The sequence below is a fragment of the Lissotriton helveticus genome, chromosome 11, assembly GCF_964261635.1.
Source record: "Lissotriton helveticus chromosome 11, aLisHel1.1, whole genome shotgun sequence".
NCBI classification, from domain to species: domain Eukaryota; kingdom Metazoa; phylum Chordata; class Amphibia; order Caudata; family Salamandridae; genus Lissotriton; species Lissotriton helveticus.
The window spans coordinates 1,109,390,651-1,109,415,824 of record NC_136072.1 but is presented as its reverse complement, the minus strand read 5'-3'; the positions used below and the strand labels follow the sequence as shown (position 1 = coordinate 1,109,415,824).

The following is a 25,174-nucleotide window of genomic DNA, read 5'->3' as shown; positions in this document are numbered from 1 at the left end:
ATGGCGATGCATTGTATAATTGCCGTAACTGTACTTCTTATCTGTCCCTCTGGACAAATCCTTCTTACATATCAGGCAAGTTACGTACCGGGCATTGACTTTTTTTTGGCCCCGGGGATATTTAAAAAATTGCCAAATAAAGTTTTCTTTCAAATGAGACCTCCTGGGCTCCTCACGCAAAAACTGCCTCTCTTCCTGCTCTTCCTCTTCTTCCTCTTCTTCCTCTTCTTGCTGAATGATAACTTCAGCAGGTGGTCCTCTCTTCCTTGGAGGTGGTGGAGGTGGTGGGGAAGCACCAGCTGAAGCTACTAATGAAGCCATTGCTCAGTGATCACAAAAGGTCTTCCTCTCACAAAGATGAAAGTCAGAGTGAGGAAAGAAGGAGGGGTTTTCATCATTTGGGAAAAACAATAGTTCTAAACCAATGAAAAGTGTTACTTTTAGGTCACATGACCTAGTCTTACATCATTAGGAAACCAAAAGTGAAATGAACCAATGAAAAGTGTTATTAACAAGTCACATGACCTGTTGTGTTTACGTTACGCGCTTTGCGCAGCGTCCCGGATCGCTTCCGGGAAGCTGTGCTTCGCGCCTCGTTCGCGTACCGGTTCACTTCCGGGTACGCTAACGCGGCGCGTCATATGACGTTTCACGCGACAACGCGATACGTCACGCTGACGCGACGCGTCACGATGTTGTTTTCTAACGCGGCAGTTGCGGAAACGGAACGTTTACCGGTTCGCGGACCGGGTCGCGGCACCAAATTGAGCTAACGGGAAGCTAACCGGTTCGCGGACCGGGAGCGAAACAAAAAAAAAATAAAAAAATAAATAAATTGTATTAAAAACATATAAAATATATTTTTCGATTTAAAGAAGAATACATTTTAAAGCTTTTGATATTTGCTATTAAAAAACCATTGAAATTCACTGAAAAAACAATACGTTAGGAATTAGCATTTACAAAACCTTATTTTACTCACACAAAACCATTGAAATTCCATATATAGTTAGTTGTACTAACTATATATCGCGCATTCGCATTCCACTGCTGATCATGTCACATATTACATCATTCATGACATGGTCAGTGACATCACTGATGACATCACTGATGACATCTCAAATTACATCACTGATGACATCACTGATGACATCTCAAATGACATCACTGATGTCATCTCAAATGACATCATTGATGATATCACTGATGACATCACTGATGACATCATTGATGACATCTCAAATGACATCACCGATGACATCACTGATGACATCACTGATCACATCTCAAAAGACATCACTGATGAGATCACTGATGACATTATTCATGTGATAATACGATGAATCTCTTCAGACTCTAATAAAAACTTAGATACACTCAGTGTAAACAGACACTCACAGACTGTCACTCATCCATGGAGTTACTCACACACCTAGTCAGTCATGCAAAGAATCAATCACACCTCAATTTCCTCAACTATACAGTTATACACACCTTACTTATTGAAACATATACTAACACATATTTACTCTCTTATACAATCCCTGATACAAGTTCACAATGATCCATACAGCCACTCACACATTCACTGGCTCTTATGCATAGTTATTTATATATGTCAACTCTCACATGTACTGTGTTGTACATATGTACTTACTTTGACATGTAGCACTGAGATATCCATTCACTCACCAATACACTCATGCACACAGTCAGCCGCCCATACAGATGTTTCCACATGCACTTTTGAACCCATACACCTAGTGAATCAACTGCTCAGACATCTATGCAGAGAGTCATACACCTCCCAGCCACCCATACACACTCTCAGTCTCCCATACAAATACTTGGGCAACCAATCAATAACCCATATAGTTAATCATATAGCTAATGATTAACACATGCAGCAGTTTACAGAACAACAGACATAATGATGCACAAATTAAGACAGTTTAGTCACTAACCCATGCACTCAGTGAGACACATTTAATCACTCACTCCTACAGTCAGTCATGCACGTACTAAATCCTTCATTCAGACACTTATAAATCCACTCATTCTTCAATATGTAAGACATATTTTAACTTTACAGAAACATACAGTCACTGGATGTAGTCATCAGTGATGTCATCAGTGATGTCATTTGAGATGTCATCAGTGATGTCATCAGTGATGTCATTTGAGATGTCATCAGTGATGTCATCAGTGATGTCACTGACCATGTCATGAATGATGTAATATGTGACATGATCAGCAGTGGATTGCGGGTGCGCGATATATAGTTAGTACAACTAACTATATATGGAATTACAATGGTTTTGTGTGAGTAAAATAAGGTTTTGTAAATGCTAATTCCTAACTATATATGGTCTATAACCTATGTTTCTTTCAGTGAATATATATATATATATATATATGATGTGCTTGCAAACTACTGTGAGTCAACTGTATTCTGAAAATATTACTTATATCCCCCTCCGCTTTGCTACTCTGGCGCAATTTATTTTACATTCTCTTCAAAGTAAGTCTCTGCATCCCGTGACAGTCTCCACCTATGCTGTCTATGATGAATACATCCAGGCATCCATCCATTAACCCCTTCTATGCTGGTGATGGAACCACTCCGTCACCAGACTCGGACACGCTGTGCTGGTAACGAAGTGGTTCAGTCACGGCCCGCCCGGCACTCCCGCACGGCATCAATTTCGCGCCTGCTCTGAGCGTTCCATTGAGCGGGCAGTGCCGTGACGGAACTATTCTGTCACAAGCACAGCGCGCTTGAAGCTCGTGATGGAGCGGTTCTGTCACGAGCATGGGAGCGCCGTGCGGCCCCCCTCCCTCCTAGCACTGCGGCGGAATTACCGCCGCAGCCAAGGGGTTAAAAGTAATTATCTATCATTCTTTTTATATATCTCTTAACAAACCTCACCAACAACCACCCATGCGTCCGCTCCTTCCTTGCTTGCCTTGGCTTTGAGTTTGACCCATAAACCCGGCTGATGATTCTTGCTATCTAGTGTTCACCCATACTGTGTCGCCCACCCAGGCAGGCATCTTCTTTCACCTTCAACCCATCCTTCAACAACCCATGCATCTGATCTGATTCCTATCCGCCACCTATGCATGCTTCCAACATATCCTTCTCTGCCAGTCATATCACATCTCGCCCATCCTTCCTCCTTCCACCCTTCTTTCCCTTTTTGTCCAACACATCCATCAAGGTCATCAGATCTGACTTTTAATCTTCTCCATAAAACTTTCACAGCTGAGTTGGAGTCAGATAGATGAGGCAATTGGTTACTCAACTCACGCTGGTAATGCTTTTGCTAATGCATTGCTAATGCTAAGTAAAGGGTGTCTTCTTCAATTGTTGTAATGTTCACTACAACTTCATACTTAATAAGTCGCACAGTACAGTGAGTGAAGTGAACACCCTTCCAGCTAGTAGTAATGTCAATAAGTAATCAATATAACTAACCACCGCCCGCCACTGCTGCTGGCTCCCCCCCTTTAGCTCCTGCATGTGCCGCTTCTTCTCCTGACCCCTCCGGAATGGCTGCATCGCCATCGCCAATGGCCCCGCCAGCACTGGTGGTGGGTTGTACTCCTAGAAAAAAGATTACACATTATTAGATGCCTGTACACCTCCCCCTATTTTATTCGTTTTCACTAGGAATATTGAAAAAACAGTTAATACAACATATACAACATATATCATCACTAGTCCAAATCGGATACTAGAGTAGAGTCAGTTGACAGACTCTAGTAGTGTTATGGTCCCTAGGTCATCTCTAGTCCTACTCTACTCTTTGGAAAGTTACTAGCCTGAGCCATGTAACCATTTTAGATTCATGTCTACTCTTTTGCGCATGTTACCTCGCAGCTTGTTGTGCAGTAAGACGCCTTTGAGGCCACATGAGTGTTGCGTACAAGTGAAGAGGTCGAAAAACAAGCTGCTTTGTTATGGAGTTCGGTTAGTCCCTATTGCTTAGCATAACATGTTACACTTTTTGGCATGACTGCGAAATGCTTGCATAATCGCATCATACTGTCTAACGCGCACCATTTTTCTCATAATAGGCGGAAGATTCCCTTCTACAAACCAGATATTTGCAGAGCTTATGATGCATGTAACCAGTATTTCTATGTTCTATGGTGAGGGGTCTCCCAGAATTCACACAGATCTGTTGTCTTCTATCATGCACTTGTAACAAATGTTTACTGTTTTAATCTTATGCATTTTGCTGTTGGAGCTGGCTGTAGTAATTTCATAGAACAATGTACAGAGCTTTTTATTTGAAAATAAATAAAGCTTTTGAACTTACACATAGACTCTGTGGTATATGGTGTGGTGGGGTGGACTTACACGAGTGAGTGAGCGAAAGGGTGTTCTGGGTTGTGTAATCATTGGGTATCTTTGTTTGGTGGTTCGGGACCTAATGAGAAACTATAGAAAGTCAGTCAGGGGATTGTGGTTTCTGACTGAGGTGTGAGTAAGGTCCAACCTCCCATCACCTACATGCTATTTTCTTGTGCATTGTTCTGTATGTGGCTGTGCAGAATCCCCACAACAATATATTGTACTAGTCAAATATCTGGTTGGGCATTTTGTTGGTGGAAATTGTCAAAGCCTCAAGATTAAGAAGACTAGAGGAGGACAACCCAAAGGACAGGACCCAGTGGTTAGAGCTATTGGTCAATCTGAGTTTTATTCAAAAGAAAACCTTAAATAAAGAGTGGCCAACTGGGCAAGCTTAGCTACAGACTGATAGTAGTAGTACAGTAAGTCATGGCAGAGGCAGTTAGAAGGAATATAGAGGCAGGGATAACCAGAATTTGGAAACAGATAGTCAAGGTCAAAGAAGCTTTTGTAAAAAATAGAATTAGGAAGTGGAACCATAATTAATAATAAGGTACAGTAAATGTTAGGGAAATATAATTGTTAATATTAACCACTGGAGGACTTACTGGGGCCAGCAGCAGGGCCCTCAGTAGAGGAGTGGTCCTCTGGTGGTTGTCCCGCTAACTCGGACCCCTTCTTCTTGGCCCTGGGTGGTGCTGATCATGTAAGATATAATAAAGGAAGAAACAAACATTAATGAGTGCTGTGAAACAAATAAATCATTAAAAAATAAATGCTCAAAAAACATTTAAGGAACCAATAATTGCAATAAAATTGACCTATCTAATCAGATCAACTACTGGCTCGCAGGATTCACGGACCGTCTACTTATTTATAAACACTAATCCAATGTTCCATAATCATTCTGATTCCAGAATACTAATGAAACCTAAGTACCACCTGACCTACACCACCAATTCCAGACTGGCCAATTGTTCAGTAAGTCTGCATTTCCATTTCTTTAGCCTTCAAAAATGCATAGATGAGATGGAGAACACATGCATAAATTTGTGCATACACCAAGTTGTTGTTTGGTTGCGTCTGATGTTGTTCCGCTATTGACTTACACTGCTAAACCTACCACTCACTAAACAAACTACAAAAGGTTCTACTACGGACTGAGGTAAGCAGCACTCAGTGACAGGGAAGGCGTTGCGCAGACTGTAAAAAATTATGAACTAATATTAACTAAACCTAGTATCCATCCACAACTATTTCACAGGAGGACAATGGAAGGACTAGAGTCTCTCTAGCAATAGCATTACCTAACTTCACTTCTCTAAAGTAAGCTCCTACATTAATCAGCCCAAGCTAGCGCAAAGTTGCAAACAAGTAAGAGTAGCGCCGAGCACCTGTGTCCTACAATCACAGAAGATTTTGAAAAGTAATTTATCTGCAATGCAAGCAGCAGTAATCTTTCTTGTTATTTGTCAAAAAATTATACACAGTACATATACTACGATATATTAGCTACTCACCAAGCCCCACAACCTCAACAACTAGCAGGTCCAACAGGGTCTGCTCCCGGTCCAGGATGTCGGACCACCGGTGGGCCAGCTGGTTATGGCTGCGCCAGACCCCTGAGCAGCAAAACACTGCCAGGCGCACCTTTGCCCACAAACGGTGACGCTCCTGGGTAGGGTACCTGGGGCCTGGCCTGCTGCCAAGGTCAAGGGGAGGTGGCGCTGGATAATAAAACCAAGGGCGGCCCTCTCCGCCTCGCCAAAAAGCTGCTGGGCCTGCACCCCTGCAGGACGCATTCTGCCGCACGGCAGGCGGCTCTTGAGCGCAGGCGCCTTGCCCTTAGAGCCGGTAGTGCTGCTACCCTTGGCCATGGTTCTGGGATGTTTAGCAGGCGGAAAAGAAAAGTTAGAAGGAAAAAATAAAAGTTAGGGGGAAGAAGTAGGAGCTTAAAGAAAAGTATTATAAGACAGTAGACAAGTAAAAAAATGGAGTAAAAGTAGAAATAAAATGCAAAATGTAAATTTAGGGACAAAGAGAGATAGATGATAAATAAAAAAAGGCAGAAAAACTGTAAAAAACTACGGATTGCAAAGATTGAGGGAGGATAGAAAAGCAGGCGCAGAACCATAGCATAGAGTGAAAAACAAGATGGCTGCGCCCATCGCAACCGCGTGGGTAAGTTTGCACTATATTTCCCCACTAGCACGCAATATCATCGCGAACAAGTAAATCGCGTTCCCGAACATGACATGCGCATCGTGAACCGGGTCGCTATAAGCGACCGGGAACAGGAAATAAGGCATTGCGAGCGGGTGGGACTATTGAAAAACAAGATGGCCGTGCCCATAGGCAACCGCATGGGTAAGTTCGCAACATACTATCCCCCGAGCACGCAAACAGTGCCCCGAACACGCAGAACACGCTCCCAAAAATGCATCGCGAACGGGCGCGACAAGCAACTACGCATGGTTGCGTAGCTACACGTACCTCGTGTAGTGCAATAACAACTTCCCGTAGCTTTGCGCAGCGCGACAAGCAACTACGCCCAGGGTTAGTTCCCAGTGGACATTTTTGTGAGAAAAAAAGGATCCTTCCATTGTTTGGTCACAGCTAGTAAAAGTGCCACATTTATGATGTCCTAAAATTGGCTGAAGGCCCAAAAGGTCTTGTTGTGTGTTTTTTGTGGGAGCTCTAGGTAGCGCCGCCCGTACTACTTTGTTGGCAATACTACTATCTTTTTTGAAGGTGAAAAGAGGAGGTGCTGCAAAAGTTTGGTCTAGATTTTTAATCAAATGCCAATTTTTAAGGATTATTTTCTTGAAAAGGTTGGCATTCGGGCCAAAAGTGGTCACACATACCGTTCGGTCCAGTCGTTTTTTGTCTTTCTTCTGTAAAAGAGAGTCTTGTGGCGTCCACCAGGCTCACTTCACTGCATTCTTCAACAGTTTTTTAGGATACCCCCTGTCCAGGAGGCGTCCTATCAAGTTGTTAGCATGCAATGTGTATTCATCTTTAAAAGTGCAGTTTCTTTTTATCCTTAAAAATTGGTCACTCCTGTACATTCCTAGGATGGTTGCTAGAGAACTGGAGAGCTTTATTTCTATCAGCGGGCTTTTTGAATAAAGTTGTCACCAGGCTGCCTTCTGAGGCGTAAACTTCAACGTCCAGAAAGGACATTCTATGTTGAGAGTGATTCAAAGTGAATTTTATATCCGCCGTTCTTGCATTTAATCAGCCATGGAATTGAAATAGTTGTCCCGCATCTCCTGTGTATACCATGGAGATGTCATCTATATAACAGAACCAATTGGCAATGAACGGCACAAATGGGTTGCTTGAATACACAGACGTTTCTTAGTATTTAGCCGTAAAAAGGACTGCCAGCTCTGGGGCAAAAGGGCAACCCATTGCCACTCACTATAATTGATAATAGAAATCTTTCCCAACCTTGAAATAGTTATTTTGCAGTACAAATCCGGCCAATTCCACAATGAAGTCTGTTGGCACATGAGTTGGTTTCGGGTAGTGTTTTAGGGTTTCGGGTAGTGCAGTGGTGTTTAGGTAGTGTAGGGGGTTGTGCTGGGGGTAGTGTTTAGGGTAGTGCAGTGGTGTTTGGGTAGTATAGGGGGTCGTGCTGGGGGTAGTGGTTTAGGGTTTAGGGTAGTGCAGTGGTGTTGGGTAGTGTAGGAGGACATGCTGGGGGTAGATTTAGGGTTTAGGGTAGTGCACTGTTGTTTTGGTAGTGTAGGGGGTCGTGCTGGAGTAGTGTTTTGGGGTTAATGGTAGTGCAGTGGTGTTTGGGTGGTGGAGGGGGTACTGTTCTAGGGTTTAGGGTAGTGCAGTGGTGTTTTTGTAGTATATGGGGTTGTGCTGGGGGTAGTGTTTTAGGCTATAGCGTAGTGCAGTGGTGTTTGTGTGGTATCGGGGTAATACTGAGGGTAGTGTTTTAGGGTTTAGGGTAGTGCAGTGGTGTTTGGGTACTGTACGTGTCATGCTGGGGGTAGTGTTTTAGGGTTTAGGGTAGTGCAGGGGTGTTTGGTTAGTGTAGGGGGGTCATGCTGGGGGTAGTGTTTCAGGGTTAAGGGTAGTGCAGTGGAGTTTGTGTAGTGTAGTGAGTCGTGCTGGGGTAGTGTTTAGGGTTTAGGGTAGTGCAGAGGTGTTTGTGTAGTGTAGGAGGTTGTGTTTTAGGGTTTAGGGTAGTGCAGTCGTCTTTGTGCAGGGTAGGGGGTCGTTCTGTGGGTAGATTTAGGGTTTAGGGTAGTGTAGTGGTGTTTGTGTAGTATAGGGGGTCGTGCTGGGGTAGTGTTTTAGGGTTTAGTATAGTGCAGTGGTGATTGTGTAGTGTAGGGGGTTATGCTGAGGGTTGTGTTTTAGGGTTTAGGGTGTGCAGTGGTGTTTGTGTAGTGTAGGGGGTTGTACTGTGGGTAGATTTAGGGTTTAGGGTATTGTAGTGGTGTTTGTGTAGTGTAGGGGGTCGTGCTGGGGTAGTGTTTTAGGGTTTAGTGTAGTGCAGTGGTGTTTGGGTAGTGTAGGGGGTCGTGCTGGGGGTAGTGTTTTAGGGATTAGGGCAGCGCAGTGGTGTTTGTGTAGTGTAGAGGGTCGAGCAAGGGGTATATTTAGGTTTTAGGCTAGTGCAGTGGTTTTTGTGTCGTGTAGGGGGTCATGCTGGGTGTAGTTGTTTAGGCTATAGGATAGTGCAGTTGTGTTTGTGTGGTATGGGGGTCATACTGAGGGTAGTGCTTTAGGGTTTAGGGCAGTGCAGTGGTTTTTCGGTAGTGTAGGGGGTTGTGCTGGGGTAGTGGTTTAGAGTTTAGGGCAGTCAATGGTGTTTATGTAGTGTAGGAGTCATGCTGGGGTTAGTGTTTTAGGGTTTAGGGTAGTGCGGTGGTGTTTGTGTAGTGTAGGGGGTCGTGCTGGGTGTAGATTTAGGGTTTAGGATAGTGCAGTGGTGTTTTGTTTTGGTAGTGTAGGGGGTCATGTTGGGGGTAGATTTACGGTTTAGGGTAGTGGTGTTCCTGTAGTGTAGGGGGAAATGCTGGGGGTAGTGTTTTAGGGCTTAGGATAGTGCAGTGGTGTTTGTGCAGTGTAGGGAGTAGTGCAAGGGTAGTATTTTAGGGTTTAGTGCAGTAGTGTTTATGTATTGTACGGGGTTGTGCTAGGGGTAGATTTAGGGTTTAGTGTAGTGCAGTGGTGTTTGGGTAGTGTAGGGTGTCATGCTGGGGGTAGTGTTTTAGGGTTTTGGGTAGCGCAGTGATGTTTGGGTAGTGTAGGGGATTGTGCTGGGGTAGTGGTTTCGGGTGTAGGCTAGTGCAGCGGAGTTTGTGTAGTGTAGGGGGTCGTGCTGGGGTAGTGTTTGAGGGTTTAGGGTAGCACAGTTGTGTTTTGGTAGTGTAGAGGGTCATGCTGGGGGTAGTGTTTTAGGGTTTAGGGTAGTGCAGTGGTGTTTGGGTAGTTTAGGGAGTCGTGCTGGGGGTAGTGTTTTAGGGTTTAGGGTAGTGCAGTGGTGTTTCTGTAGTGTAGTGGATCGTGCTGGGGTAGATTTAGAGTTTAGGGTAGTGCAGTGGTGTTTATGTGGTGTAGGGGTCGTGCTGGGGTAGTATTTAGGGTTTATGGTAGGGCAGTGGTGTTTGTGTAGTGCAAGGGGTCATTTTAGGGATAGTGTTCTATGGTTTAAAGAAGTTCATTGGTGTTTGTGTAGTGCAGGGGGTCATTCTGGGGTACATTTAGGGTTTAGGGTAGTACAGTGGTGTCTGTGTAGTGCAGGGGGTCCTGCTGGGGGTAGTGTTTTATGGTTTAAGGTAGTGCAGTGTTGTTTGTGTAGTGTAGGGGGTCATGCTGGGGTAGTATTTTAGGGTTTAGTGTAGTGCAACAGCGCATGCGCTGCATCACTAGGTGTGACCTAAAAAGCATTGCACCAAGATGGCTGCCAACACTTCCTGGAATAAAGTGTTGGCAGCCAATTAAAGCCAATTTGTGACATATTGTGTACGAGTATAGGATTCTTAACAAACCTGATCACCCAGGTTTTTGAAATTTATTTTGAAAGTGTTGTGATCCAGAAGACATATATATATATATATATATATATATATATATATATATATATATATATATATATATATATATATATATATATATATATATATATATATATATATATATATATATATATATATATATATATACAACGATTGCCTGCTGAAGAAGAAGGCCCACACAGGCGAGTTGGATCTTGCCACTATCTTTATTGCAGGAAAACAAAACCAAACAGCTCAAGTGCCTTGCTGGCAATAACGAGTCCAGCCCAACGCGTTTCGTTTCGTTGGATTTATTGGCGGCGCGGCCTGAGCCGTGAGAGGAGCCCCACTGCACCTCGGTGCAGTGCTGCTACTGTGCCACATGATGCAGCAGCATGAAGGACATGTGAGTGTCTTCGGAGGATGCAAGCAGCGAAACGAACGGCCGAGCGCTGATCGCAACCCACTTGGGATTAATTGATGCGAAGAGGACAACCCAGCAACTCACTGTAGTAATAATACGGCACTACCAAGACCACAAAGCCATGCGGCAGGCCACGCCCATTTCGGCGGAACTATGATATTTAAGTGTGTGTCAGAAAACTGCCGGTGTTTGAATGCAGCAAAAAGCCCAGAGCCCTTGATGAAGTGTTCCAAGACACGAAACGCGTTGTGCTGGACTCGTTATTGCCAGCGAGGCACTTGAGCTGTTTGGTTTTGTTTTCCTGCAATAAAGATAGTGGCAAGATCTAACTCGCCTGTGTGGGCCTTCTTCTTCAGCAGGCAATCGTTGGATTTATTGGCGGCGCTGCCTGAGCCGCGAGAGGAGCCCCACTGCACCTCGGTGCAGTCCTGCTACTGTGCCACATGATGCAGCAGCGCGAAGGACATGTGAGTGCCTTTGGAGGATGCAAGCAGCGAAACGAACGGCTGAGCGCTGATCGCAACCCACTTGGGATTAATTGATGCGAAGAGGACAACCCGGCAACTCACTGTAGTAATAATACGGCACTACCAAGAACACAGAGCCATGCGGCAGGCCACGCCCATTTCGGCGGAACTATGATATTTAAGTGTGTGTCAGAAAACTGCCGGTGTTTGAATGCAGAAAAAAGCCCAGAGCCCTTGATGAAGTGTTCCAAGACACGAAACGCGTTGGGCTGGACTCGTTATTGCCAGCGAGGCACTTGAGCTGTTTGGTTTTGTTTTCCTGCAATAAAGATAGTGGCAAGATCCAACTCGCCTGTGTGGGCCTAGTCCTTCAGCAGGCAATCGTTGGATTTATTGGCGGCGCGGCCTGAGCCGTGAGAGGAGCCCCACTGCTCCTCGGTGCAGTCCTGCTACTGTGCCACATGATGCAGCAGCGCGAAGGACATGTGAGTGCCTTTGGAGGATGCAAGCAGCGAAACGAACGGCCGAGCGCTGATCGCAACCCACTTGGGATTAATTGATGCGAAGAGGACAACCCAGCAACTCACTGTAGTAATAATACGGCACTACCAAGACCACAAAGCCATGCGGCAGGCCACGCCCATTTCGGCGGAACTATGATATTTAAGTGTGTGTCAGAAAACTGCCGGTGTTTGAATGCAGCAAAAAGCCAAGGGCCCTTGATGAAGTGTTCCAAGACACGAAACGCGTTGGGCTGGACTCGTTATTGCCAGCGAGGCACTTGAGCTGTTTGGTTTTGTTTTCCTGCAATAAAGATAGTGGCAAGATCCAACTCGCCTGTGTGGGCCTTCTTCTTCAGCAGGCAATCGTTGGATTTATTGGCGGCGCGGCCTGAGCCGCGAGAGGAGCCCCACTGCACCTCGGTGCAGTCCTGCTACTGTGCCACATGATGCAGCAGCGCGAAGGACATGTGAGTGCCTTTGGAGGATGCAAGCAGCGAAATGAACGGCCGAGCGCTGATCGCAACCCACTTGGGATTAATTGATGCGAAGAGGACAACCCGGCAACTCACTGTAGTAATAATACGGCACTACCAAGACCACAAAGCCATGCGGCAGGCCACGCCCATTTCGGCAGAACTATGATATTTAAGTGTGTGTCAGAAAACTGCCGGTGTTTGAATGCAGCAAAAAGCCCAGGGCCCTTGATGAAGTGTTCCAAGACACGAAACGCTTTGGGCTGGACTCGTTATTGCCAGCGAGGCACTTGAGCTATTTAGTTTTGTTTTCCTGCAATAAAGATAGTGGCAAGATCCAACTCGCCTGTGTGGGCCTTCTTCTTCAGCAGGCAATCGTTGGATTTATTGGCGGCGCGGCCTGAGCCGCGAGAGGAGCCCCACTGCACCTCGGTGCAGTCCTGCTACTGTGCCACATGATGCAGCAGCGCGAAGGACATGTGAGTGCCTTTGGAGGATGCAAGCAGCGAAACGAACGGCCGAGCGCTGATCGCAACCCACTTGGGATTAATTGATGCGAAGAGGACAACCCGGCAACTCACTGTAGTAATAATACGGCACTACCAAGACCACAAAGTCATGCGGCAGGCCACGCCCATTTCGGCGGAACTATGATATTTAAGTGTGTGTCAGAAAACTGCCGGTGTTTGAATGCAGCAAAAAGCCCAGGGCCATTGATGAAGTGTTCCAAGACACGAAACGCTTTGGGCTGGACTCGTTATTGCCAGCGAGGCACTTGAGCTATTTAATTTTGTTTTCCTGCAATAAAGATAGTGGCAAGATCCAACTCGCCTGTGTGGGCCTTCTTCTTCAGCAGGCAATCGTTGGATTTATTGGCGGCGCGGCCTGAGCCGCGAGAGGAGCCCCACTGCACCTCGGTGCAGTCCTGCTACTGTGCCACATGATGCAGCAGCGCGAAGGACATGTGAGTGCCTTTGGAGGATGCAAGCAGCGGAACGAACGGCCGAGCGCTGATCGCAACCCACTTGGGAATAATTGATGCGAAGAGGACAACCCGGCAACTCACTGTAGTAATAATACGGCACTACCAAGACCACAAAGCCATGCGGCAGGCCACGCCCATTTCGGCGGAACTATGATATTTAAGTGTGTGTCAGAAAACTGCCGGTGTTTGAATGCAGTAAAAAGCCCAGAGCCCTTGATGAAGTGTTCCAAGACACGAAACGCGTTGGGCTGGACTCGTTATTGCCAGCGAGGTACTTGAGCTGTTTGGTTTTGTTTTCCTGCAATAAAGATAGTGGCAAGATCCAACTCGCCTGTGTGGGCCTTCTTCTTCAGCAGGCAATCGTTGGATATATATATATATATATATATAGATATATATATATATATATATATATATATATATATATATATATATATATATATATATGCAACAGCAACTCCCACCACTTCCACTTGTGGCAGCGAGGAAGGAGAGACGGACCACAAATTCCAGGCAAGTTGTTTTATTAGAACATTCACATCCAACAGCTACGGCGGATGACGCGTTTCGGGCTGGCAACAGCCCTTGATCACATAAAGACTGTCTGTGAATTAGCCATTTTAAATGCTGCTGCATCTCTGTTTCAAGTCAAATGGTAAAATCACATGTTCATAGAAGTAAAAGGCAGACTGATATTTCAAATGTTCAAGTTGTGACAAAAGAAACAATATTATCTCCATTTCATACTAAAAAGTCGCCTATCTGTTGTAATGCAACAAAACTATTTTTGCCATATAAAACTGCAAAAGAACACATATAATATGTTAAAGTGCAAAATTGGTGTTACAACCGCATAAATGCGTTTTTCTAATACACCAACAATAATTTTTTTATAGGGGTTTAGTATTCCTGGTTAAATCCATGGAAATAGTTTTGCTGTAAACTATGAATATATTTCTGTGAAATTACAACCATATATAACCAATGTGCAAAAAGCAATGGGTAGCAGCAATTTATAATATGTGCAAAACTGTGATAAATAGGATCTCTAAAATTTAGGGAAATAAATAACATGTTTTAGTACGAAACAAATATGACTGAATAAATACAGGTAATTAAAAAACACTGCAATTTATAGATTTCATATTAGACAAATTCTATGGTTTTAAACACCAATTCATTCATCCTAAAAACAAAGTGCAAATGGTGCTGTGTGTATAAAAACATCATAAAAAGAGAATTTGTAAAATGTATCAGATAGCAAGCTGACGAGGTATTACATTTAAAACTCCCAACGAATGCGAACAACATTGAATCTACAGTGGAGGGCTAGTGTCATCTATACAAATCCTATTATACAGCCTATTATCAAGTGCAATGGTATGTAACGGTAAGTTCATTTTATTCAGTTAACTAAAGTATTGTCAACCTGTGCTTTACTATGTATATTAGCATTCAATTAGTTGCAAAATCCTCAAACAGATCCTCAGACATCATTACTTAGAGAAAGGTATACATATCCTCCGAGTTGTTTAAGCCGTTCGGACATTTACTATCGAATTTGAGTATAAACCTAGTCTCCAGTTGTCTTAGTAATAGTTCTCTAATGCCGCCTCTACGTTGTTTAGGTACAGAGGCTATAACGAAATACTGCAAACAATTCACATTGTTGTTATGGACCTGTTTAAAGTGACGAGCCACTGGATAAGTGGGGTCACTAAGGAGGATTGCTCGAAGATGCTGTAAAATCCTCACGTGCACCTGCAGCTTGGTACTTCCAATGTAATTCAAGCCGCAGGTGCACGTGAGAACATACACCGCAAACTTGGTTTTGCAATTGAAACTCCCAGCTATTTTAGTTACAGTGCCGCTAAAATTGGTATAGTATTCACTTTTGTTGGTTCCAAATTTGCACGCTCTGCAAGAAGTGCACTTGCGAAAGCCTGGAGGTGGTTTTAGCCAAATGGGACTGGTTCTAATCTCCGGACTTGGTTGGTCCAGAATAGAACCCATATTCCTGGCTCTACTGAATGTAATCGTGGGACTTGGCGGTAAGCTTGTGCGCAGAACCGGGTCAGTAAGTACAATAGCCCAGTTTTTGTTAACACTAGATCTGATCTTCCGTTTGTTTTCGCTATAGGCTGTAATTAGTCTTGGACATTTATTGTCTTGAGTGTCCAAGTTCGGTGCATCAGATCCTAGGGGATGTTCTGCATTTCCTGATGTCATAAGTAATAGGCTTTCTCTAGATCTTAATCTGGCTTTAGCCATGGCATCATTTAACATCTTGTCTGTATACCCACGGGCTTTAAGTCTTTGCAAAAGTTGATTAGCGCAGCTTTCAAAGTCACTATCTACGCTGCAAATTCTTTTTAGGCGTAGTAGCTCCCCGTAGGGGATGCTAGCAATAAGGTGCCGAGGGTGGGAGCTGGTCGCATGGAGTATAAGATTGCCAGCAGTTGGCTTCCTAAATAGTGTGCTTTCAACCTTGTTGTCTTTAATGTACAATTTGACGTCTAAAAATTCTATCATTGTTTTATGTATGTGGGAGGTAAAGTGGAGGTTCAAGTTGTTGATATTAATAGCATGAATACATTTTTGTGCTTCCTCTTCACTACCTTTCCATGCAATAAAAACAACGTCAATGTACCTAAGAAAGCACACCATATTCTTGTCAAAGAAAGCCCTGTGTATTTTTTGCAAAACCTGTTCCTCCCACCAGCCCACGTGCAAGCACGCGTAACTGGGGGCGAAACAGGCTCCCATAGCCACGCCTCTAAGCTGTCTAAAGAGCTTTTTGCCAAACAAGAAATAGTTGTTGTTCAAACACCATTTAATAAGGCTGATGATGGCTTTATTATGTTGGTAGAATTCGCAGGGTCTTTGTTCCAAAAAACGTTATACCGCTTTAAGACCCTCACTATGATCAATACTAGTGTAAAGCGATTCTATATCAAGCGATATCAATAGCATTTCATGAGACCAAACTAAGTTCTTTGTCTTAGATAAGAAGTCCCTAGTGTCTTTCACGTAGGTCGGTAAAGTTTTAACCAAATCTTGCAGAAAGAAGTCTATATATTGGCCAACCTGTTAATAATAATGGGTCTACCTGGAATTGGAAAAACAGATTTATGCACTTGGGTATCAAATATAGTATTGGCAATACCGGATGTTCGTTGTTCATATACTTGAATTCGTCTTGGGAAATTAATCCTTCTCTACGCCATTGCATAAGCTGTTTTTTCAATGTGTGGACAGCCTTCGTGTAGTCCTTATGACTTGTTTTCTCATAACACGCAGGGTCGTTCAGTTGTCTCTTGGCCTCTCTAATATAATCATCCTTGGGCCATATTACCAGGTTGCCACCCTTGTCGGATTTTCTAATTATAATCTCGTTGTTGTTTCCAAGTTTTTTCATTAGGTTATCATATTCTCGTTTTTTTTGTTGTATATGTTTCTTTCTTTTGACATTTTTTGTTGTTACCTGCAAGTATAATTTTTTGATATCTGTGACCACACAGTCGTGAAAGGTATCCACCGCGTCCTTCGGCATCATGGGAATAAAGTTCGATTTTTTCTTGAAGGGACTGATCCCAGCCCCTTTCTGATGGAGATCGATTCTTCTAAGTCTTGACTGAGTTGATTCATCAATGTCAGGATCAGAAAATTCATTAGTGTTTAGGTCATGATTATCCAACAACACTATATACATATTCACTGAAAAAACCATTGGTGTTAGGGAAAGTTATGACATCACTGATGACCTCACTGATGACATCATCCATGTGATAATTTGATGCATCTTCTCACACCCTAATATAAGCTTTGATACACCCACTCTAAATTACAGACTGTCATTCTCAAAACCATAGACACTTGAACACCAATAACTACATCCCTACTCAATGACACTGAATTTAGATTGGGTGTATCAAAGGTTATATTAGGGTGTGAGAAGATGCATCAAATTATCACATGGATGATGTCATCAGTGATGTCATCAGTGATGTCACTGACCATGTCATGAGTGATATAATATGTGACATCAACAGCAGTACATTGTCCGGGCGCGAGTTAAAGTTAGCTGAACTAACTATAACGGGGGAATTTCTCTGGTTTTGTACGAGTGAAATGTCCAACTAACTATAACTTTCCCTAAAACCTATGGTTTTTTCAGTGAATTTCAAAGGATTTTTAAATGCTAATTTCTAACTTGTCTATGACTTCCTAGAAACCTATGGTTTTTTAAGTGAATTTCAAAGGTTTTTTAAATGCTAGTTTCTAACTATGCCTACAGAGGTAGGACATGTGAAGAAAGAAGAAAAAACGCACAGAAAGAAGCAAAAGAAATGCAGAAAGAAGCATCTGAAGTCCCCAAAGACGAAGAAAATTGCAGGAAGAAGCAAGACATGTGCAGAAAGAACCAACAGAGGAGCAGAAAGAGGCCTTATTTCAAAATCATCCTGTGCCCACAACTTTTTCAGACGGGTACTGGTTGTAAATTACTGACTCTGACTAACCAGGCCTAGAGTCAGTGCTACGCTAAAAGACATTTAGAATACAGTGAGAACTGGAACAGGAGGATATACTTTCTTCAATGTTGGTAACTTGCTACTGACTTATGTAACATTGTGGTAACTGAAAAAAGAGTTAAAAATGTATATGTTGTACATATGTAAAAGCTTAATTTTAATGTTCATAAAAACAATTGTTCTCAATAGGATTGGGGATGAAAAGTAATCATCAGAGGGTATATTTGGACAGCAAAATAGGAAATAGTATTGCATTATACAAATGTTAGGCCGAGATTGGTCACTCATTTCATTCACAAACTCCTGGGCTTGATCTGATTGAACCCTTTCTGGACGTCGATGATCTAGAAATTCAGAAATAAATAGCAAGGAAAATTAAAAGACAAGTTTACAAAAAAAACACTTTTACTTTGTATATGAAGTACTGGCTGAAAATGTGTAATGAGCATTAAAATGAGAAATGGGTTTCAGAAAGAAACGTTTATAAGACTATCACAATACAGATTTATATTTTATAAAAATATTTATAGAAGCAAGAAAAATTATAACTCATACATTGTTCAATTATAAATCACATATTTGGGCAATGAAATCGGGAGGACATGCTTTTTTTACGTTTGGTTGATTTCAGAATGGCTACGAATTCTAGTAAAACATGACAATAACACAGTTATCCATCTGCAAACACGTGAAATACACAAGTGCTTATCTTAGAATCGTTTTCGATCATGAAATGTTGAAGACAAACTTTATTACTCCATTAGGTCCATTGCAATTTTCGGCTGATAATAAATGGAGAGCAGTCAGTGGATCTGGTGTGCCGAGTTGTTCACCACCACGTGGTATAGTGTATGGGCAGGACAGCTTGTGGCGACCAGTATGTCTCATGGTTGAGATATCTGCATAATGAGATAGAACAGGGGGCAAATTAAGTTTAAGGTTATTAAAAAACATGGAGAGCGTGCTAAAATACAACATTGACCAATCAATTACATGTGCAGTGCATGGGGAGGAAGCAGCACGTGACGCACTACTTAAAAAATTATATGCGGCAGGATTAAGTGTGGCTCAGAAACATCGCCTACCAAGGCAAAATATTTAAGTTATAACAGCTGGAAATCGAGCTAAAAAACACTTTTGCCAAAAACATTACTTTTGCAATGCATGGGGCACGTGACGCACTACATACACGAGAAAAACTACATCGTATTCACTTGAACAGCATGTAGCACACTGCTGTAGGAGTGGCCACGTGGCGCTTGGCAAAATAAACAAACGCACCAGGTTTAAGTGATTTGCACAGAAACAAAAGTTACGAAGTCAACTTTAACATTATAAAAAAGCAGGAAAGCGTGCTTAAAAACAGCATTGCCAAATCGAACATAAATTTGCATTTACGCGGTATTTAAAGATTGTGCAGATTAATTAATTTAATTACTCTTAAAAAAAGTGCTCACTTACAAAGAAGTGGATACAAACACTCTCAATGGCTGCGACTGCAGAATAGGAAAAGTTCAAGAAGGTTGGCAGCTTATAAATGCTTTGCAGAAGGATGATTGAGCATGTTGTCACTGGGTGTGAGAGCTGTGATTGGGCATGTTGTAATTGAGCATGCACAAATAAAATGAAATACATTAGGGGTAAATAGCCAGACGGTGGGACGTATTGTGCGCATGCGTAACATTAACACGCATGCGCTACCATAAACATGCATGCGCAAAGTGAAGGCAACTCCTATGGGGTACATACATAGATGGAGTTCGGATGTCCCCGTGGTCTTCAAGTGGCTTCAGGAGGGGGTCTTTCCAGCCCTCCTCCATAAAATATTAATATATAATTAGCCATGCCCCGGGGGCTGGGGACCCCGGTGCCCGGAATCGGGTACGGGAGGGGGGCCACGCGGCCCACTTCCCATAAAAAATTGAATGCGTATACTCCGCTTATTATCATCATACCATAAGCGCACCCTTCCGACCACGCGCTGAAGCCTGATTGGCTGTCAAGTGGTTGTCAACATTCAAAACTAGAAACTGTTGGCAGCCATTTTATGTCTCGGTACAAGGCAGGCTGAAGAAGCGGGTGAAATGTGTGGTTAAAACGTGAAAAGGGGATCCCACAAGGTCTCCCAGGGCCCCTATTTTTTTTTCTTTTTTGGGGAAAAATCGAGGTGTGCGCGTATGATCCACGCATTCCGGCGATATTTTTTCTTAAAAAGACGTGGGCTTCTGCGCCTCTTTCGTAGTTTGCATTCTTTCAACTGTTTAGAGGAGATGCAGCATTTCTGTATCCAGGATCCACCACCGGGTAAGAAAAGGTAATGATAACACTATTTACCTGCTAAGTGAATTTCTACCCATAGGATAACAGTGATGTACTTTTTAAGAAAGTTAAAGAAAATTATTAAAATAATAACCTCAGATAACCTCTTGTCTTAATATGTATATTAAATATAAATAAATTGGTTTTTCAACATTGAAATATTCGCGGAAGTCGCGCATGCGATACGTATATGACGTCACGCGCTATCGCGCGCCCGTCACATCACGTTATATGTACATCTCGCGTATGCGCAATGCGTCGTGCACAAGTCGTATAGCAACCGCGTGGGAAAAGTTGTACCCGTCGCAAACCCTTCACGGATCCTTGACAGCGACCCTAAAATGGCGGACACGTTTTGAGCAGTAAATGAGTAGGGTGTTCGTAGTGTGCGCAACTGCAAAAAAAATAAAAAAAAATATTTAAGTATATTATAAACAATATAAAATAATGGAAAAAAATATTTTTATGTAAAACAAAATTAATTAATAAAATGTGTAATGTAATTGAAAAAATAACATCTAAAAATAAAAAGATTAAAAAAATGTAGTTAGAAAATATTTAAAAAAAAAATAAAATTATATACAAATTAGCATTTAAAAAATCTTTGAATTTCACTGAAAACCCATAGAATTCAGACATGTTATAGTTAGGAATTAGCATTTAAAAAACCTTTGAAATTCACTGAAAAACCATAGGTTTTAGATAAGTTATAGTTCGGAATTAGCATTTAAAAAACCTTAGAAATTTACTGAAAAATCCATAGGTTTCAGGGGTGTTATAGTTAGCTGGACATTTCACTCATATAAAACCATTGAAATTCCCCCATTATAGTTAGTTGTACTAACTATAACTCGCGCTCCCGCAATCCACTGCTGATGAAGTCACATATTACATCATTCATGACATGGTCAGTGACATCACTGATGACATCACTGATGACATCTCAAATGACATCACTGTATCTAGAAGTTGAGTGTTACTGCACTATGCATGAACCAGGTATACTACACACTTGAAACTGATACAAGTAATCAACATAGCCTGAGTGACATGTTCATATTGACCCTGCTTCAGCATCTGTCAGGGGAAGGTGAAGTGGGGAAAAGAGAGGGACTTTAGGGTCTGGGATTCAAAAAGCACTGTGCTGTCTACACACATAGGTTCTGTTTCACCTGAGGGATAATGTGGTGTGCTAGGTACAGAGCATATGGTGTTCCGTTCCCCCTGGGATAGCTCGGCTCATGGGAGTCCTTGTCAAGATGAGAAATGAGGACAAGGTGGCATGGGCATATCACAAAGCCCCCCTCTAAGATTTTGTCACCCCACTGTTAACCAGAGGGATTATCATGCATGGTAGAGGGCAATGGAGGGAGGATATTGAGCTTGGTCAGTGTTGTGGTGCTGAAACAATTTTAAAATCATATGTAACCAGTGATGCATTTTGGAGCACACTGTTGAAATGTAAAGTGTCTGGATTTGTTTTGATTCAAATAACATCTTTGTTTCAATTACAACTCAGAATTACAAGAAGTGTGCTGCATTTGCATTTGCGCAGTCCTCAATATTGATTTATTCTGAAACATTTGTACAGTTTATTCACAGGTATTTAAAGTTTGTTGGGTCTTATGTTATGTTATGTTAATATGGTATTTATAAAGCGCACGGCTACTCCCAAAGGGACAGAAAGCAGGGGCAGAAAGTTCCTCATCATTCTTAAGATCCCGAAACAAGTCCCGGCTACAGATTGGATCAGGGATTTATAAAAAAAATAGCACCCTAGAGCCTTTCCTTTCCCCTTTTCCTGAACCTCTTCACGATTGTCACATAGTTCAGTTCACAAAATTCTCTCGAGTTGCAGTCAGAGAATGTAAACAGTAATTTGCATGTTAAAGAAATTATCAACAATTTCCCACATGATAGAATGATTTTTGATCTGTCTTTAAATCACAGCAAATGTGACAGGATAAAAACAAACGTGATAGGATTCGTTATTGCTTTTGCAAATCCTGAGCTCCATCCTGTTTATTTTTGGGGGCACTGTAGCACCCCTCCACCACCCCTACACCTCTACTTCTAGCACCTATGGGTTGGTCCCAAAATATAGTAGCCAAAATAATGCCTGGTAATAATATTATAGCATAAATATTGTTTATGAAAATATTAGAGGGATGATTTTGTAAAGGATATTACACAACAATATTTATGTCAGGCTACTTTTTACCACCAATATTCTGAGATGTGTGATGAAAGAGTTGTGTAAACAGAAGTAAAGTACTCACCAGCTTCAATAGAGGGTTGGCCATATCAGTCTAATCTCTGGCTCACGTAAACAACCCTCTCAGATGGGTGGACGTCCTTGTCTCAGCAACTCCAGTCTCAGATTTGACATTCAGTTACTTTAGTTGACAGCACCTCTTTGAAGGTCTGAAAACAATAAGTCATGGATTACTATTAAGGGTAGGAGAAGTACGGTTAGACTAAATGGGACGCTGGCTGGATGCTGTGTATCACTTGAAGTTGAATTCTTGCTACTCTGAGAAGTGATCCTGTGCTTAGGTCGGGTGTGTTTTGCTTTGTCTGGGCCCATCTGTGCAACAAAGCTGATGGAGTACCCATCCGCCAAACCCTCCGCTTGCCTTCCTCATTTAGGGGCAGATTTACAAGAAAGTGACGCATCTGTAAAGATGCGTCACTTTTCCTGCGCCACCATTAGCAACCCTTGCACCACTATGGATGCGCCGTATTTACAATACAGTGCACCATGGCACAAGGATTGACAGATGTGTCAAATTCTGACGCATCTGTTGACGCAAAAGTCACGCGTTGCTGGAGTCGTGTCGCAAGCACGACACAACTCCAGCAATGCATGGGGAGGCCTATCCTCATTGTGCTGCGTCACTCCTTAAGCCTGCTTCAAGCAGGCATAAGAATTTGATGCAGTGGCGTCCTATAAGTGGCGCAGTGAAATCTTCTAGATTTCACTGCGTCACTTCTATGAGGCTTTTTTGTGTTGGAACGCCCACCGTGCATACATTATACCTGATGCAGGTATAATGTGATGCAGGGCTTTACAACGTGACGCATCTCTCTAGATGCGCCATGTTGTAAATGGGCCGCAATTTTAAACTGCTGCTACAACACTAAAAGTGACGCAACAGCGGCGCAAAAATGAAGCAAGGGGCTTGTAAATCTGCCCCTTAGTTTTCCGTCGAAGGAACCCAGGTTGCCTCTGTCCACGGAAGATGTCCTCCGACAGACAGAGATGGGGACGTCTGAGAAAGGACATTCACATGCCCTCCTTATTTAGGTTGGACAATGTAATATATATCATTACTGTCTGGCACTGCTAGAGATAGAAAAAAAGACTATTTACCTCCTATACCCTGGCAGAACACTCCCAGGGTGTGGAGTTCATTTGTTTTTTGTTTTTTTCTGAAACAAATTACTGCTTTCAGAGTTGTTCCTCAAAATCTGAAAAATTTTATAAGATGAAAAATGGCGGTCAAAACCAATGGCGGCCGACCACCAAACACTTTGTACATTGAAAAGATTTAAATTGCCTGACAATAGCATTGTGTGTGTGGGTGCTTGATGTGTGTGTGTATATATATATATATATACACACAAAGGGTAACTATGTAATCCAATATTACCTTCAAAGTGTTCCAGTGACGCCATAAACTACACAGCCAAAAGCCGCAAAACCAGAATTCAGAGGTGGCAATAGAGGACAACTATATGCACAGTTACCTTTATATATTTTTTATGCTACGTACATATTTCGCGGCGGCAAATTGAAAAAATTGGTTTCTTCAAAGTGCAGCTATCAATTGCACAGATTTGAATAGGAATATTTAGGCTTTGTTTATATTCCTTAAATACATCTATACTACTATAATAAAGTAAGAACTTTCAGGCTTTGAGGCGGGTAAACTCGGGAACCACAGCGCCAATCTACACACCCGATACACCGTTGAAATCGTCAGGGTGTGTAGATGGTTATAGGCTATATAAATGACAAAATAAAACGTTATTTACAATATTTATATATTTTTTAAAAGTAGTCCCCCCCAAAGTAGCGCCGGCCGCGACTTGCGTGCTCACGTCAGCTCCGGGAGGAGAGGCGTCCAAGGAGCGGCGGACATGGTGCGGGGGAGGAGCGGGGACGTGAGGCCAGCGGCAGTAGGAGCAGCGGAGAGGCGGACATGGCGCGGGGGAGGAGCGGCGGCGGACAGGCGGTGAGGAGCAGAGCGGCGGAGCGGAGAAATGAGGACCGGCGGCTGAGGCGCGAGGAGCGGTGAAATGAGGACCTGCGGCTCAGGTAAGGCTCCGGGGACAATGTCGGGGCAGGCAGGTGTCGGGTCAGGCAGGGGACGGGAAATTGGAGCAGTGAAATCAGGACCTGCGGCTCAGGTAATGCTCCGGGGACAATGTCGAGGCAGGCGGGTGTCAGGCCAGGCAGGGGACGGGAAATTACTAAAACAATGATCGGGGTCGGGGCAGGCAGGGGACGGGGCGGGCGGGGGCACGGGCTGCTGGCGGGGCGGGCGGGGGCACGGGCTGCTGGGCAATGTCGGGGCAGGCGGGGGAAGGGGAAGCCTAAATGCTCCCGGACTAGGTCGGGGCGGGCTGCTAGTTGTTTATAAAACAATAGGCAGCGGTGAGGGTCATTGGATTTAAGCTAGTCTATTGATGCAGCATTTATCTCATAATTATGGAATTACTACATTGCCACATCATTTTCCACATAATTAGCAAACTATCCAGATTTTCACAAAAACATTGGGGCAGGATATTATTATATTACTAAGAAACGACAATTGCTTTGCCAATTTGTTTGCCTTTTTTCTGTTAATTTCTGTCTTTTTGTCCCGCCCCACTCTCTGTTCATCTGTCTCTTTCCGTAATTCTGCAATATGTGTCATGATAACCAGTAGTTTATTTTAAGTTTTACCCATTACTGCAATCATTGACATTATCAATAAATCAAAACTTAGCACAAGTAACTGACATTACCATGTGTTTTCTTTGCTGTTCCTGCTTCATTCATTTCAGGATGGTTCTTTTCACAATTGTCATGCAGCT

At 43.0% G+C, this 25,174-nt stretch overlaps 1 protein-coding gene across 1 annotated transcript in view; it reads right to left on the bottom strand.

Moving 5' to 3' along the window:
- LOC144792662 (solute carrier family 2, facilitated glucose transporter member 5-like) overlaps positions 1–25,174 on the bottom strand; it is an 842,308-nt gene that overhangs the window by 652,776 nt on the left and 164,358 nt on the right. The window contains exon 2 of the mRNA XM_078667809.1: positions 22,369–22,513. Within this exon, the coding sequence (XP_078523935.1) occupies positions 22,369–22,392 (24 nt within the window). The 5' untranslated portion in view covers positions 22,393–22,513. The remainder of the gene's footprint in view (positions 1–22,368; positions 22,514–25,174) is intronic.